This window comes from Oryza sativa, chromosome 2 (assembly GCF_034140825.1).
Source record: "Oryza sativa Japonica Group chromosome 2, ASM3414082v1".
Taxonomy (NCBI): domain Eukaryota; kingdom Viridiplantae; phylum Streptophyta; class Magnoliopsida; order Poales; family Poaceae; genus Oryza; species Oryza sativa.
The window spans coordinates 1738648-1755999 of record NC_089036.1 but is presented as its reverse complement, the minus strand read 5'-3'; the positions used below and the strand labels follow the sequence as shown (position 1 = coordinate 1755999).

Genomic DNA, 17352 nt, shown 5'->3' with positions numbered 1-17352 from the left:
AAATAACTTATTTTTTCTATGAACTTGACAAACTTGGAGAGGTGTTGCTTAGGATAAACTCTACAATAGAAACGGAGGAAGCAGGAAATAACACGAAAGGCGCCGAATAATTCTTGCAAGCACATGACACAGGGAATTTGCACAAGTTGCAGCGATGGGAAGGGATCAGGGAAGAACTCGGTGCAAAAAAACACATTTATTTATGTCAGAATTTTGCCGATTTACATCCGACGTCTGTCGTTTCACATTTTACAGGAGAACCAGGGAAGCGAGCAGGGGGGGCTGCCGATTACAACATCTCAATTCTCAAACGCCGTCTTTGGCTGTCAGAAAGTATAATCCCAAGATAGGGGGTGTACCCTCTCCTGGTTGGCTGGTGCTAATAGCAAAACATCGCCTTCTTCTTTTTCTGAGCCTTGGCAACCTCCTTACTGTCGATGTAGGCTAGTAGTTCCTCTTGCCTGATAAGAGCCTCATGTAGGGCCTTGAGAAAATTTTTGCAAATGATCAGCTGACATGTTTCACATACCCTAATAAAGTAGTGATAAACGATACTATAATGTAAAGTTTCGCAGTTCAGAATTGTTTACCTTCTTTGTTACAATAAGTTCAGCTTCCAGCGCATCCACACGGCGGACAGCAGCATTAAGCAACTCTTCTTTCTCGCAGGGCATCTCTGAAGGCTTATCTTGAAGCATCAGGAACTTCTCTTCAAGATCTCCCAGCCTTTGCAAGACTGACGAAAATAGTTCAGCTTCAACAAACCCAGGAGTTGGGGAAGGTGGTCGGAATTCCTCTTTTGGCATCGAGTCTGGATATAATGTTGAATACTTCTGTTCTGACTCGTTTTTATCTGGCAATCTCTTTGCAGCAAGATCTTTAACTGACCGAACTAAAGTAATGATTGCCATAAAAACTGCCAGCAAAACTGCAACGATCCGGTCCAAAGAGCCATTGGATGAACTTTCTGTGCTTGTCAAAGAAGAGTCTATATTGAAGAGAGGGAATCATCAGGTTTTGGCAGCAACCAAAGGTAAATTTCAGATCTTACAATTATATTACCAACAAACCTTTGGATGAGAAGGCAGTCTTTCGAGTCACTTCTCTCTTCCATGTTGCATCTACAGCCTTATCGACGACAGGAACATCGTATTCAGGCATGCGAGTAGAAAAGCTCGTGGCTCTAACCATCTTGACCTGAAGAAGGAAATGATTTAATTTAAGTGGCATAATCCATAATAACAGAGCTTAAAGGAGAAAGCATTTATTTTGTAACATAAGAGGATGCAAGCCAGCATCACTAGTTCACTTCAGTACTGCTTAGTTTGCACTTTCTATAAAATAGATGAAATTATTTATGTAAAACAACAAAGAAACATAAGTTATATTTTAGTTTTAATGTGCCCCGCCTCCTTCCCTGCTCTCAACAAATAGGCATAGGGAGGAAGGAAACAACAGACGGTACTGTAGAATATATTCTTGCAACCAAGAAACAGTTCTGGATAACAAAACTAAAACTACCAACCTCTTCACGGACAGGGGTCAACTTAGGATGGGAGATGTAACTTCTCAGTACTTTTGGAGACGTAACATCTTCAGCCTCAGATCCAGACTCAGCAGTGGATGTATCGCTCCCTCGTATCTAGCAATCCAGAATAAAGCAAGATTTAGGTTTCTGCATAGAGCACAAGGCAAAGAAAGCAATAGAAAAATAGTACTGAGTTGTGAGACATACTGTGTGGTGCTTGGACTTGGCATAAGAAATTATCTTTTCCTCTCCATTGGAAACAGTTACAATTTGTCGAGCACACTGAGCCTCGCCACTAAGGACTATCTGGTATCAGTATAAAAAAAATTATTAAAACATATGAGGAAGGGTATAGAAAGCAATGCACTGATAATGAATAGACAAACAGTAAGGAAGAAATCAAACGTACATTGAGTATGTTTTGGTCCTTCCATGGTCCTTTTTCAGCTTTAAGACACCCTCCATATTCAGGACAGGTACAAGCGCCACCAAGGAATTCCGGCAATTCACTGATTAATTTATTAAAATGGAAGGAACATTAAAGAAAATGAAGAACAAACAAAAAGAGTGTCCCAACAAGAGTACATTGAACATTACTTACCTAGCATCAATTACTTCTAGCAGCTTGCTTTGATATTTGTTCCCGAGTACCTGAAGAAATATATAATTACCTTAGGCACTAAGTATCTTTCCCATGCAAAAGTTGAAGTGTAGTAAGAATAAAGACTTACATGTATCTTGGAAGTGGTTTTTGGGTCCAGAAAGGACTTCACAGTGTTCCATAAGAGCCGAAACCCCGGACCAGCATTGACAATAAACATTTGATATAGGGTCTGAACACATAAAACCACGAAAAAAAAGTTAGCAAGAAAATTAACACAGTACTGTGCTTATCAGCGAATTGAGTAGAAGACAGTACCTCTGGGTAGTTATCATTATCAATTTTTTGCAATCGGACAATTAATTCACGTGCAGTTTTGCTGAAATTTTTCAAACCCTGAAAAGAATGTGCTCAATTAGCACATGCCTGAGTGAAAAGAAAAAAAAGAAAGAATAATCAGTCTGGAGATTAAAGCTTCAGCAGCATACCACACCCTGAACATCAAGAATTGTTGTGCTCGAATCAATGTGCCTTTTTGCAGCAAGAGAGCATGCTGGGAACTTGATCAAGAAGCTCCGTTCAAATTCCTTCACATGGTATCTTACATATCGGTCCATTGTTGTTACATGCATAAGCTTATTGGGGTCAACCTTTCCAAGCCTTTCAATATAAACAGGTCTCCCGTCTTTGTCAACTCCATGATAACCGTGAGGATAATATTGCAGAACAGCGTCTAACTCATTGTAATCAAAATCCTACAGAGAAATGTAGTTACAGGCATTATTTATAGCCAAACAAAATCCAAATTGTTTTATAGGCACAAGCAAGAACACTAACCTCAACAATTGTATCTGTACCGTACTCCTTCCTCCATTTAAGCATGTCAGTCCACATTTGCTTTGCTTTCTCAATGTCAAATCTCCTTGCTTTTAGAAATCTACACAAATCAATTAGTCAAGTCATCAGCATGTTTGCAGTTGGGTTAAAAAAATGATGGTAAGTAATAGGGTATATATACCTCAGCATCATATGATAGTCATCATGCCTTGCAGGCAACAACTCATCCAAAATCAGTGCTTGTCTAAATGCTTCAACTGCTTGCAGCTCCTCTAGATCACGCACATCTTCAATAGACACGGAGAGGACCCGACTGCCGCTCCTCCTCTTCTTCTTTTTCAAGGAATGCCTAATTTTGGTTGATGCATCTATAGCTTTTTTCTTCAGAGAACCCATTCTTGTTCTCTTGTCATCTTCAGAATTTTCAACGTCTGACTTGTGATCTCTCTTGTCATCATTACTTGAAGACCCTTCAAAACCTGGATCATTGGAAATTTTAGAATGCAGATAAAGGGTGATATTTCTAAACATTCTAAACAAAAGAACTGCTCATGCCCCACCACATCCAAAAAAGAAAGAAAAGGAAAAAAATCTCGGTAATCGTGCAAATTTACAACAATTAGCTACTTGTACATAAATAAATAAATAAACTTTGACAACCGCTCAACTTATTTAAGATATAAAATTAAGTTTGTCTAAACTCTTCATGCTAGCAAGAAGACAAGGTGATGTCAATTTTTCAGCAATCTAAGCATTGGAATAGCTTTGTTCACAACAATGAATCCACCAAACTAGCTTAGTTACACAACTAGATAATTCAATACTAACAACCTTATGTATCCAAATGGTTACAGCTGGAAATTTTGTCAACTTTTGTCAACAAATGTTATGTAACTTTTGTCAACAACTATACCCAAACAATACAAGTTTCTACCTAAAAAGGATTTATTCAATTCTTTTTTATAAGATGATGAACATCAAAATCCTACCCAACATGATATATGTGTTCTTAATTGTGACTTTTAGTGTACGCTGCGTTGAAATTTCTGGCCATCTAGTCAACCAGATTCAGAATTCATGAATTTAAGATTGTGCGGAGCTTGAGGTTATTGAACTGGTCAATGCAGTGTTCTATGCGGAAATCGACATGAAACCTTCTCCTTGTATCAAAAACATTTTCTCCCTTCAATCAAGTTGAAGCCTATATAGTAAGTTAGTTTCCTGTCACAGAAAAATCCAGCACCAAACCGAAAGTCCCCCGTGAATTTTATGCTTCACAAGTCAAAGCATCCAACCTAGCCTGGCCACTCACATTCTGGGAGCTACGCGTCCATCAAAACCAGAGAACATGGAACCTTCAACAAGACCAGAACAGCACAATATTGAACCGGTCAAACTCGAACCACACATAGACTGGACGCAAACCGTCCTACGACTCGATGGATACTAAGCCCTAACTTATTCCAAACCAGAACACACGGAAGCGAGAGAACTCGCAGCGAGCTTGATTCGCCTAAATCCTAAATCTAATCTAGTCTCTGTGATTAATCCGGGTTCTAACGCGGCGCCAGTGCAGGCCAATCCTCACGGCGAGACATCCCAATGCAGCCAATCCAATCCAATCTCATAACCCCCCAGCAATCAAATCTCCCAGGAAAAAAAAATCGAGCAAAAAAAACCCCAAAAAACAGAACGGAGAGAAAAATCAAAATCCCCAACTCACATGGCCGCGCGAGGCGATCGAGATGCCCCGACATGGACGTCGTCGGACGAACAAGCACAGCCTCCTCCTCCTCCTCCTCCTCCTCTCCCAAACCTCCGGATCCTGCAACGCAACCCGCATTCCCCGTCAGAAACCCTAGCCCCCTCCACCCCACAAAAAAACAAAAAACTCACCACCGCGGCTACCTCGAGCACCGCGGAGATCTCGCCCCCCGATGATGTACCCACCTCGGTCGGTCGTCGTCGTCGGCGCCGGCGAAGCGGCGGCGCGGGAATCGAATCCGAGGCGAGGCGGTCGGGGAGGGGAATTTTTTGGGGAGAGGCGTCGCGGAGGAGGAAGAAGAGAGAGAGGGAGAGGGAGGCGGGTGGGTGGTGGGGGAGAGGAGTGGGGAGGTAAAGTAGTGGAGGTAACTTTAAAGTAATGGAAAAGATGGGAGGAAGGAGGCGACGTCGACGAGGTGGAAGAAGGAAGGAGGAGCAGCCGATGCCGATTCCTCCGGGAATTCGGTGCGCGCTTCGCTTCGGCTTGTGTGGTTTCGGATTCGCTTCCGTTTCAGCCCCTCGGGTTTCTGGGAATTTGCGTTCGCGTCCTCCCTGGGTTGGCTGATATTTGTGGCGATGGAGGCGTTGGGTACGGTGGGGGTTTAGCTAACCGTCTTGGAGTAAAAACCCGTTCTATATCTGTTTACCCAAAACTAAAAAAAAAAGCAAGGATTTTCGGTAACCTTTGCCGTTTTGGGAGTAAAACCCATTCTTTGTTGGTTTGTTGAAAGCCTGATAAGACCATGAAAAATATGTATGAAAAGATTACCAGTTTGGGAGTAAAAATCGCTCTACCTGAGAACCAAACAAAACCGAACAAAAATATTCAAGGACTTCTGATGAACTCCGTATAAAAATCAGCTAAAACATGTTACAAACCAGCTGCCGACGGTTTTGTGAAACAAAGTGGTTTTTCGTGATAACTATCAACGTTAACCATGTATACATTGATGTTTATGTGGCAAGTTATGAATATCATATAATTGAGTTCATGCAATATCAATAGAGTCATGGGTTGTTTGGGTTGGAATAAATTTGGGATAGTAGTGGTTATTATATTAGTATTATAGCATTAGATAAATATTCTTGCTATATGCTGCTTATGTTTGTGATAAATGCATTGAATGACGACAAGCAAATATATTAGAGCTTAGGACAAAGAACATGGCGTGTGAAAAAGAGCGTGAATCTTTGAAGTTTTTGGCATAAAGTGATACTCTTCTACTTTGATATTGCACTAGGATTTGTCGAGCAATAACCAACATGAGATTCTCATTCTTAGGCCTAGTTCTTTTCAGAATATAACCGCTAGATTATCATGGGCATAAACCTTGTAATTTTTTAAAATAAAACTATGTAGGGATATTTTTCTTAAAATTTTTGAATAGATCTACTTTTTTTCAAGTTTTTAATCTTTAATACAATCATGTCTTAATTAAGTGCCTTCTCCATGAAGCTAAGTGACTAATCGTCCGAAAAGCTAAAACGGTCCTTAGTGACGGCCGGGTTGCTTTAGGGTGAAAAAAGAGGCTTTATTAGATGTAGTTGTATAAGTTTCTTTTTGTAAAAGGATGTTTTTAGATAAAAATTTAAGTACATGATTTTGTTGAAAGCAAATTGCAGAATGCGTATTGCTTTATTGGATGCAACACTAATATTCTTCTAATCTACTTTACTCTCTCCCATAATTTTATTACTCGTATTTTGTTCAAGAATGAGATTGAGACAGTGAGGAATCGTAGATGATCATTGGAAACAAGATGGATAATACTTAACTGCAAAGTGAGAGAGATGAAAGAGGATAGATGAGCGAAAACCTTTTTAATTATGCCGTGTGATTTTATACATCTTTACATGCCAGATAAAGTAAGAAGGCAGTGTCTTTTTCTTTTCTATATAATATAACGCAATGCCCTTTTCTTTCTCCAGAAAACAATGTCTTTTTTAGACAAATGACGACGTAACACCACTCTATTGCATGCCATTGTTGTTTAAAAAACAACACAGGTACGCGTTTAGTATGTGATTAGCTTTTCTCACATACTACTAGCTCTTTCTCAGATGTATCCACCCAGCCTTCGAAGAAAGATGCATCTATATAACCATGAACATAATAAGAAAAAGGGAAAATAGATAATTTATAAAAGGAATAAGACCATCGTTGCGTTCAAGTAATTTCACACTCTCATAAGGGTCTAGATGTAAACAAAATCCACCCAGACTTCGCAGCGAAAAAAAAATATCCCCCCATATTGGACTCCGGAGTTTTGACCCGGCCAAATTTTAGGTGGGAATTGGAGCGGATACAGAGAAAAAAGAAAAACCAAAAAATTCAGCAACGGTGCGGAGAGGTAGGTAGGCCCCACCTGGCTGTTGCCGCACGTGGCGCGCCCGCGGGGAGCGCCAACCATGGGACCCACTCTCCAGGCCCCGGCCCGCCCGCGCCTAGGACTAGTTACATTTTTTCATGTACCCCTCATAGTTATCATTATTTACACTCACATATACTTCCTCCTCCGTCAAAAAAAATTATAAACCTTAACACATCCGGTACCGTGAATCTGAACTATCCTAATTCCGTCCAATACACAGTCTCATCTTTACGATTATGTTTATACTTATTAGCTAAAATTTATTTTTTCAACCTTAAATTTATAGCTGATTTTGAAGGTTTTTATCAAAATTTATTTTTCAGCATTTATTTTTATATCACTAAAAACACACACACACATATATATATATTATTTATAAATTATTTTTTGTTTATAAATAGTATACCGTATGGCTTATTCCACAAATAACCGAGTAAACAATTGGGCTGACAGAACAGCAAGTACGGTTTCTACCATGATGGCAGCCACCATGGTAGAAGGAGTAAAACGCAAAAGGTAATACTAGCAGCAACAGCACGTCCATTCTGTCGGAGGGGTACAGCCAGCGGAAGAACCCTATCTGCGTCACTGACAGGTGGGCCCCGGTGGCACGTATGCCCCACCTGTCAGTGGCGCGACCGCAGACGCTGCTCGCCCTGTAGCCGGCCGTTAGTTACAGCTAGTAGCCGTGACCTGCCTGGGATTCTCTGCGGCTGCTACTGTGCAACTGCTGGTGGGCGGGGCACGCATCTCGAGGCACTCGAGAAGAAGCATGTGAAGATGCGATGGGAAATGAATGATGAAGTTGGATTGGATGGTCAATGAGGGGCAAGAAATGCAGGATACAGGTAGCAGATGGCAGCTGCAGCACGAGGCTGGCAGCAGTAGTACTAGGAGTTAACACGCAAAAGGCAAGGAAGCAAGCAATGCCTCTGCGGCTCAGAACGTGGCGCTCCAGTAGCGCCACTGTTTCGTGCATTGGCATGCCCCTAATTGTCACCATTTTGTTTTAATCCTAATTGGCTTCGCATTTAGGGGAATGTTTGGTTGGTCATCATTAAGTTTAGTTAGTTTGAGATATGGCGGCACATATGTGGCTTAGAAATAGTTGGCCACGGTCCATAAATATGGCATGCTTAGCTCCAAATTTAAGAGTATGATACTCTCTCAGTTCCGAAAAAACAAATTTAGAATTGGATGTGACATATTCTAGTACAACGATTATGGACAGAAGTATGTCCAGATTCGTAGTACTATGATGGTTTTTTATGGGACGGAGGGAGTATGTGGGTTCTAAGGCTAAAAAAGTGTGGTATGACACAATTATGATAGTGAAACAAACACATACTTAAGAAATTGTGGCATAACTAAAGTGTGACAAGGCAAAGTATGACAACCAAATAATTAATTTTGAACATACCAGTTCCTTCAATCCTTAACATAGTAGCAACCTAAAATCCGATAGAATATTTTATAGTACCTATAATGAATTTGAAGTCTGGATGACATTTTTTTAGATTCGTTGTACTATAATGACATATTCGGTTTCATGTTGATATAAATATTGGACGAAAGAAGTCCTAGTTCTTACCACTGTCATATTGTCACAATGAGCAAAATTTGCTACTCCGAGTTGCTGTCAAATTTTGAACAGTAGTACTGTCTTGGCAGAACTTCTCACCAGGTTGGGATTCGTTTGTAAGACATGTTTAACATCAGTAGGAGTAGATACCACCGGTATGATTAAGTGTATTAACTACATGCATGACAGTCAATTAATCGCGCCGTCTCTTATGATTCTAAGTTGCTGGCTCAAGTTAAGTCTCGTCAACATTCTTTTCAGAAACGAAAACAGACTACTGCCTATACTACTTGTTAATTACTCCAGCTGCACTGCGTTCTTGACCTTCTCAAATCAGACGATCGAACAAATTGCCAATTTGTCAGCAGTTAATTATAAATAGTCAAGAATTGCACAACAGGCTCATCAGCTAGGCCATTCACTTATAATGCAATGCAAGAACCGTACGTACAAAACTACCACTAGTACAGAACCAGTGCCTAATTAATCTGCTGCCAGTTAAGACCAAAATCTGGAGTGGTTTAAACGGATTGATTAATCAAAGTAGATGATGGATTTTTGCATTAGTTGGTCAATCAAAGCCCATCATTTGGGGCTTCTTCATATTCATATCATTTTAAACCATATCACTGTTTGCTAAAACTGATATATTTAGTTTGTTACCAAAATATTGGTCATGATTGGAGAATTTGACAACACTATATTTAGCCAATCTTATTAAAACTTGTTAATGTTATCAATTAATCAAAATTTTGGTAATACAAAACGTTGAAAATGGCTGTAAAGTGAACAAGCTCTTGGTGTTTGATTAGCTAGCAACCTCGTCATTAATCTGTGTTGACTTGCTCCGTGTTCGTGTCCGGTGCGTGAGGTGAGCTGGACCGGACCAAATCCGGCGGCCGGCCGGTGAGCCGCCGTACGACGGATGGAACGCAGCTAATTAAGCTAGCTTAGCTCAATCATCGCTTGATTAAACTTCAAGACAGCTAAGGTTTGTGGCTACCTAGCCGTGTTGACATTAATAATACTCTGCTGGTATTTTTGTAAGCAATCTAATCTGGTACTCCAATTGAGATCGATCTGCGACGCTAATGATCTTCTCGCTGTTCACACCGTTTTGGGCCTGGTCGATTTGAATATAATTTGTAGAAAAAATAATAATAATAACAGTTGGGCTAATGATTATCTGTAGTTAGGGCATGGATTATGGATGCATGGAAGGTGAACCTAACGTCTGGTTAGCTTTCAGACAACACCGTTTCCTCTTAACCTCACAGTACAGTTTTGTTCGTGTACCACTATTATTGCCCATTGAGGCAGACAGGCAGAGCTTTTGCCCTCCTTTCAAAAAAGAAAAACAATTATTGCTCATTTTTCATTGCACGAAAAACATTCAGCATAAAAGAAAAATCATGTCATCCCTATCTCTTGTTTCCTTCCTGGGTGTTGCACAAGTGCACAACAAAGTTGTCAGTACAATGCAACAGGATAGAGGCAGCTGTTTTTATAAATGAAATGAAGTAAAATAAAAATATTCTACTCCATCCAGTAAAAAATATTTTAAAAATCGACTGAATTTTTTTCCCCTAAATGTCAAATACTCCACTATCTACTATAGGGAATTTTATGTGGAAAAATTCTCTCCCCCCACCCCACACACACACAAAAAAAAAAGAAAAAGAAAAAAAACACAAAGAGCTTCAGAACATCCTCTCAGCCCAACCCATCTCCAAGCCCAACTCAACACACCCTACACGCACCCCATAATATGGGCCTTACAATCTCAATTCGGCCCATACCAAAATATCCGCACCACGCCACGCCACGACACCGAAACCGACTTCCACACCACGCGGGCCCCACATGTCACCCCCACGCCAAATAACGCACGCGTCCCACGAGCCAAACCCCAACCCAAACCAAAAAACAGAACACAACCACACGCCACGAAACGAACAACAAAAAAAAGAAAGAAAAAGAAAAAAAAAGGAGAAAAAAAAAACACAACCGCGTCGCCCTCCTCCGCCTCCCAACCCCCCTCCTCGCCGCGGCGGCCAAGTCGCCGCCCGCCGCCGCCATCAGAGTCCACGCCCAAGTCGTCGCCTCCATCCACCTCCACCTCCTCGCGGTTTCCATCCCGCGAAGCCTTGGCAACGAAGGATTCGTGCTCCGATTTGGAGAATTGGGGGGGGGGGGGGAGGGATTTGATCTTGTGGTGGTTTGGGTGATCGGTGGCGATGGGGGAGGGCGCGGCGGGGTCGTGGTACGTCACGAGGGATGAGGTCGAGAGGGGTTCGCCGTCGAGGAGGGACGGCGTCGGCGCCGCCAAGGAGGCCGAGCTCCGGGCGACCTACTGCTCCTTCATCCGCGACGTCGGCCTCAGGCTGCAGCTGTAAGATCGATCTTCTTTCTTCCTTTCCATCTGGTTGTCGAATTCGATCCATTCTCGCACGCGGCGTGCGCGTTAAATCTGTTGAGAGTGATTTATATGTTGTTGGTTGGTTGCTGTTGATGGGGGCGCGTTGGATTTGGGTTTTTTTCCTGATGAAAGATGCTAATTTAATTTTATTTTTTGCAGGCCTCAGGTGACAATCGCGACGGCAACCTTGCTCTGCCATCGCTTTTATCTCCGACAGTCTCACGCCAAGAACGAGTGGCAGGTAAAAAAAAAATGCAGTTCTTCAGATACGGATGCGCACATTTGTTTGCCCACTAGTTGTGGCACTATCCAATGTTGAAAATCTTCCTCTGAGGTTATAGTGACACTGATAATTAAAGCTAATCTGCCATTGCCAACAGCGAGTGACCAAACGCTTTTGCATCAGCAAAAATCAGTGGTGCCATTTCATCCGTTAACCAACTGTTTCGTGTTTTCTGCAATCGATGTTCTGTGCCTGTAGCACACTGAGATGCAATGGCCGATCCAGGATCAAAATCCCAACCCTGCGGAGAATGTATCAAAAGATTATATATTTCAGTTTCAATGCAAATATGAGAAATTATGGGGTTAGTTGACCCCGCAGGTCATAACGTGGCTCTGCCACTGCTCCTATCCACAAAAATATAACTATGTATAAAACAATCTATATTTGCCACCATAAAAACTCTTGGGCTAGAAAGCTCTACGCACTCCATTGAGGGTAAAGGTGTTAACACTTACTTTTTTTAACCATGTCGTATAACTAACTTCATTTCTTACTTGTGTAGATGTTTTCGGAAGTTAAAACTTCCTATTTTTATCCGTTGGATCCTAACATTACCTGACTATGTACCATCCTCTGGGGTTAGTCGAGGGTAGTGTAGTCACGTGGGTTGTTAAGAAAATTACACCGGCATGGATATATGGATACATACAAGCTGGTTTGATGTAAATGTGTATAATCATTTGGAGCACTGTTGATTGGATCATTCCTTATGTGGTGTACTGGTCGTTGGAGTGATAAAAACTTCCCATGAGGGGTCTTTTATGAAATATAAGCGTTGAAAATTTTCACTTCGACTTGAAGTTCGCCCATTTAAGTAATGAATCTGGAAGTGAGGTATAGCTTTAAGCAATTTTACTCGGAGCACCAAAAATTGCAATTTTGGGCAAGACACGTGATTCTTGGGAGCGACTTTATCAAACTTGAAGGCAATGCTTTCTATTAGTACTATTTACCAGTAAGTAATAACAACTTGTCTTTATTGCTATTTGCCTTTTCCAATATAGGTGCTTATTTATTTCTAGCCATGGGAAATTTAATCCTAGATTTGGGCCCATGGTACTAACTAACACAAATGCGCAAGTTTATTTAACAATTTTTACTATTGAACATGTAAATCATAGTTACTATCTGTTATTCCAGACCGTTGCAACTGTCTGCGTATTTCTTGCTTCGAAGATTGAAGACACACCTTGCCCATTACAACGTGTCATCATTGTGGCATATGAAACCATGTACCGGAAAGACTGTAACGCTGCTCACAGAATCTACCAGAAGGTGCTTAAAACTTTCCATTTTTTCTATTAGTATACTCTTGCTATATAACCGGCTTCTTTGTCATAACTTTTCTTACTAAAAGCAGGAAGTTCTTGAGAAGCAGAAAGAGCTCATTTTGGTAGGGGAGACGCTGTTGCTTTCAACAATTAGGTTTGATTTCAACATACAGCATCCTTACGAGCCACTAAAGCTCGCTCTCAAGAAGCTGGGCATTTTCCAGATGGAAGTGAAACAAGTTGCGGTGAATCTAATAAATGATGCGTAAGTTCTTTGCGTCACCTTGTTATTTGTTTATTCTTGAAATTGCAACTCTGTTGTTTCTGAGTTGGTACTGCTGTCCTGTTTATGCAGGATTCGGACTACTTTGGTTGTGCAGTTTAAACCTCACTACATAGCAGCAGGGTCCCTCTACCTTGCTGCTAAGTTTAATAATTTTAGACTTCCTTCTGATGGAAAAGTATGGTGGCATGAGTTTGATGTTGCTCCAAAGCAGTTACAAGGTACAATCCTTATAATATGGATTCATGAAGTTTTAGCCTTTTTTCCAGGGTTAAATCGGACCATTGCCATTTGTTTTCAATTAGTGCCATCGATTTTCCATCGTGCTGATGATTTATTCCACCTGCAGCTGTTATCCAACAAATGACAGAGCTATTTATGGGAAGAAACCCATGCTCCATGGGTCCTGCCATCAGGCCACCGCCAACTCCAAGTCTGATGGAGAGACAGCAGGTGATCAGGCCACCACCAACTCCAACTCTGATGGAGAGACAGCCGATAATCAGGCCACTGCCAACTCCAACTCTGATGGAGAATCAGCACATAACACACTCTTTGGGCGCTGTTATGAGGCATACGCACTCTTCAATAAGAAGTCTAAGCAATAACTTTGATAGAGAGGCTTCTAGGTCTTTGCCTTTGAACATTCCAGCTAATCGCAAATCAACTGTTTGCCCAGCAAGGAATGAAGGCAATCAGTCACTGCGAATGCATATGGGTCATAGCAATGGCAGTGATGCAAGGTTTGAGAAACAATATTCCCGGGGAGCTCTGAAAGCAGATCATGTTTACCATGTTGTCAGCGGACAGAAGGATCTTCATGTGACAGGAATCAGGGACTTGGTTAGGCAGAAGAGAACATTCCATGAAGTTGGAGAGCATCCAGCTCCTATTGATAAATCTGACACTAAGTCCTGGATCAGGAAGCGACATGGAAGAAATGTGATAGTTTTTGACACTAAGTCATCATCTTGGAAGAAACAGAAGCTGTGATTTTAGAGAAGTTAGTCATATCTATTTGTAAAGACCCATTGTCTCGATCTATAGTTTCCCACCAAAACAAAGGTTTCTTAGAATGATGAGATGAAGTATCATCATGAAAGATGATATGGATCGAGTAACTTAATCTGCTGGCGTACAGCAATTGCTCATAATTTGCCTTGGGAAGACAACAAAGTGATTCAGATTCATATTTCAATGATAATGTATGCCATTTTTCCCTGTATATATATATGAATAGAGATCAAAAGCGCTAACTGTGAGTAGAATCAGCCATGTGGCGCAAAGTTTTGTAATCTGATTTCATGTGTGATAGCATTTGTTTTTCTTCTAATGTAGCCTAGGAAACATTTTCCTTTCTTGTAGTGGGCCTAGGAAACAATCTTGTATAATCATATATACCTTTGTTAGCGTTTATATAATGAAATTTTGTTTTCATTGGTTTCTGATTGTCGGCTCAAGTTTGAAAGCTGACCTGCGTATATTCTGCAATTCTGCAGTTTTGACGTTGTTAAGAGTAAATCGCGGCGGCGGCAGGAGGTGGAGTCGCGCGCTCGTAGAGGAGAGGAGGTGAGGATTGATTCGATGGGTTGTTTTTGACGTGATTATGGGTGACAGTGTAAAATATGCGGCCGTATGCGTGTCTCATGCATCAACCCTTGATGTCATGGATGGGTTTAGGGCTGACTTGAGATTCAGCCCCTTTGAACATGCTCATAGAAATGCTATAAGTACTTTTATTTTACTAGCAAATATGCTTAGCGTTGCACTGGGTGAATATCACAAATATAGATGGTTAAGATTGCTTGTGTACTTATAACACGTGCACAAAAATATTAAATTTGTACATACCTTGCAAATATCTCCAAATTTTATACATATGAACTGTTGTGTAAATCATACGAATTCCATATTATCGTGTTGATCTGTAGCATTATTGATGAGCCCATCTATGGTAATAATTTTGAAGGTTGTAGCTCAACGAATTTGCATTGGCTATGTATCTTAGTGTTGATATGTCACTACTATAAAAACACATACACAGATCGGTACTATAGGTGCCGATCTGTATATATACATATACTATAAGTGTTGGTTTTCTAAAAATAGTATCAGAGCTGACCCTCGCGGTTGCTCATACGGATTAGTATGCGGGCACTTGGCATAGCATATAGCACGTCATTGGACGTACGGACGTGTGCTAAGAGGGTGGGGCATATGGCGCATGGCGCATGTGGGCTCTGTGTAAGGCATATGGCATGACACTGGGTGGGCATATGAATGGGCCAGTTGCGGCGGTAGCGGCGGCGGTGGCCTTCTTCGTCATGTCCAGAACTCTCTTCCACATCGGCGGCGGCGTGCGCTGGGGCGGCGGTCGGAGCAGCCGCCGGCGGTAGCGGGGAGCAGTGGTGTGGTCCGCGCTGCCGCGGCGAAACGAAGGAGGGGGTGATTGCGGTTCGGTGTCGTGGGCTGGGCCGCACCCGAGAAACGGCCCGAAAAATAGCGCGAGGCGAAGCACTAGCACTAGGGACTTGTTTGTAAAAACAAAAAAGTCAAAAATAACTTATATAATTACTCTATAAAACACAGAGGACTAGGAAGTACTACTAATCATAGTATCACTAGCTAGCAACGACGTGTTTGTACTCAACAGAATTGTAGATAGGGCTCGCCGTCCGGCGGGAGGTCCGGCGTGCAAGATTCCACCCTGACGAGGCTCTCCCGGTAGGCACGAAACCAACAATTGGTGTGCCAGAAATGTCCACAGTGTCTCGGAACAATAGTGCGACCCACCACCCTCCTGTCCTTGCTGGTGTCGTCGTACAGCAACTTCCAAGCCCAGGTCACCACCACCATCTGCACGCCGCCGTCGCCGGACTCGAACGTGGCCACGGCGTTCTTCCTGCTGCCCTTGCTCCAGTAGGCGAGTGGCGCGGGCGGCGGAGGCATCCCCACCCGCAGCCGCCGCACCCACCTCTCCTCCTCCTCCAAGGCCCAGACGTCGAGGTGCAGCTCGGTCATCGTCCACACGGCCGGCGTGCCGCGCATGTCGATCATGGCGACCAGTTCGTCCTTGGCGAGGCTCACCGGAGGCGGCGGCAGCAGGCGGAACGCCTCCGACACCGTGTCGAACGACGATATCTGTGGCTTGCCGTTGTGCAGGTAACGGGGGCGGCACCAGTATACGGTGTCGCCGATGGTCTCGCCGACGACCATGGTGCAGCGGTGGTAGTCAGGGCCGCCGCCGAGCCGCCGTGGCTCGGCGGCGCCGGTGGAGAGGATGTAGGTGGCATCTACATCTAGGAGTGGGCGGTGGCACAGCACGCGGTACTCGCCGGACGGCCGGTGGAAGTAGAAGCCCAGTGCCCGCAGCTCGTTATCATTTGGCCGCGACGACGGCTCAGGGCTCACCGGCGGCAGATTGACGAGCTGCCGCGTCGCCGGGTTGCAGATGAGCATGCTCCCCTTCTGCACTCTTCTGAACAGCAAGAAGCCGTCGCAGGTAGCCTCCAGGCCCAAGCAGAATCTGTCGCGGTGGAGCAAACGCCGGCAGCCGGCGATGTCGCCGCCGTCGTCGATGCGTGGAACGGCCGTGGCTGGGAGGGAGGTCAAGGTGTTGAAGGGGGTAAAGTAATAACTGGGGTCCGTGTTGCCGAGGAGCTGAAGCGGGCGGCGGCGGGAGTAGGCGGTGGTGATGCGGCGCCAGGTCCGGCAGACGGCGCGGGAGCGGAGGACGGCCTTCGCCGGTAACCGCAGGAGGATCTCGCTCACCACGTCGTCGTTCATCGCGGCGCGAGCTAGGCGATCGATGGCCTTAGGTTTGCCAACTTGGCGTGCCCGGTTGCTACACACACACACACACACACACATATACATACATATATATATATATATATATATATATATATATATATATATATATATATATATATATATATATATATATATATATATATATATATATATATATATATATATATATATATATATATATATATATATATATATATATATATATATATATATATATATATATATATATATATATATATATATATATATATACACACACACGTCATGTACGTTAAAATACAGATTCATATCACCTAGTGCTTTATTTCTTAGAGTTTGTCTCAAAAATATGCACAAAGAATGTAGATCGAGTTATAATAGGATTAGATGACACCGTACCTCACATGTTGCTGTGAGATACTCATGTATACATTGTAGCTGCTAGATTTCAATATTGGACTAGAAAAGATGTCCGTGCGTTGCGATGGGAAAAACTAATGTTACGATGATTATAGTTATTTTATAGTTTCATAGAAATTATATATATTGGATACTCCTGGACATAAATAATAAATTAAATCTATGTCTAATTCTATATCATGACAAAGAAATAATTA

The 17352-nt window shown here is 42.5% G+C and overlaps 3 protein-coding genes across 5 annotated transcripts; 1 reads left to right on the top strand and 2 right to left on the bottom strand.

Moving 5' to 3' along the window:
- Window positions 1–181: 181 nt before the first annotated feature.
- Window positions 182–5186, bottom strand: LOC4328208 (phosphatidylinositol/phosphatidylcholine transfer protein SFH6). Of its 2 annotated transcripts, none has more exons than XM_015771226.3 (14): window positions 4875–5186; window positions 4690–4791; window positions 3148–3445; window positions 2967–3066; window positions 2618–2884; window positions 2448–2525; window positions 2260–2361; window positions 2130–2179; window positions 1938–2037; window positions 1736–1834; window positions 1526–1642; window positions 1071–1197; window positions 591–988; window positions 182–484 (listed from the first exon to the last, which is right to left on the bottom strand). In XM_015771226.3, exons 2-14 carry the CDS (start codon window positions 4721–4723, stop codon window positions 380–382), a joined length of 1875 nt encoding a protein of 624 aa, XP_015626712.1. In that variant the 5' UTR covers window positions 4724–4791; window positions 4875–5186; the 3' UTR covers window positions 182–379. The 2 variants fall into 2 exon arrangements, with proteins under 2 accessions (XP_015626712.1, XP_015626711.1); XM_015771225.3 differs by having other exon boundaries at window positions 4917–5186.
- A 5455-nt stretch (window positions 5187–10641) lies between these two features.
- LOC4328207 (cyclin-T1-1) lies at window positions 10642–14389 on the top strand. Of its 2 annotated transcripts, NM_001409269.1 has the most exon segments (6): window positions 10642–11076; window positions 11263–11344; window positions 12530–12664; window positions 12750–12925; window positions 13016–13164; window positions 13293–14389. In NM_001409269.1, coding segments are annotated over 6 exon segments (1341 nt in total). In that variant the 5' UTR covers window positions 10642–10921; the 3' UTR covers window positions 13937–14389.
- Window positions 14390–15589: 1200 nt separating this feature from the next.
- LOC136355079 (putative F-box protein At1g50870) lies at window positions 15590–16729 on the bottom strand. The gene has a single exon (XM_066307216.1). It carries the CDS (start codon window positions 16727–16729, stop codon window positions 15590–15592), a length of 1140 nt encoding a protein of 379 aa, XP_066163313.1.
- Between the last annotated feature and the right edge of the window lie 623 nt (window positions 16730–17352).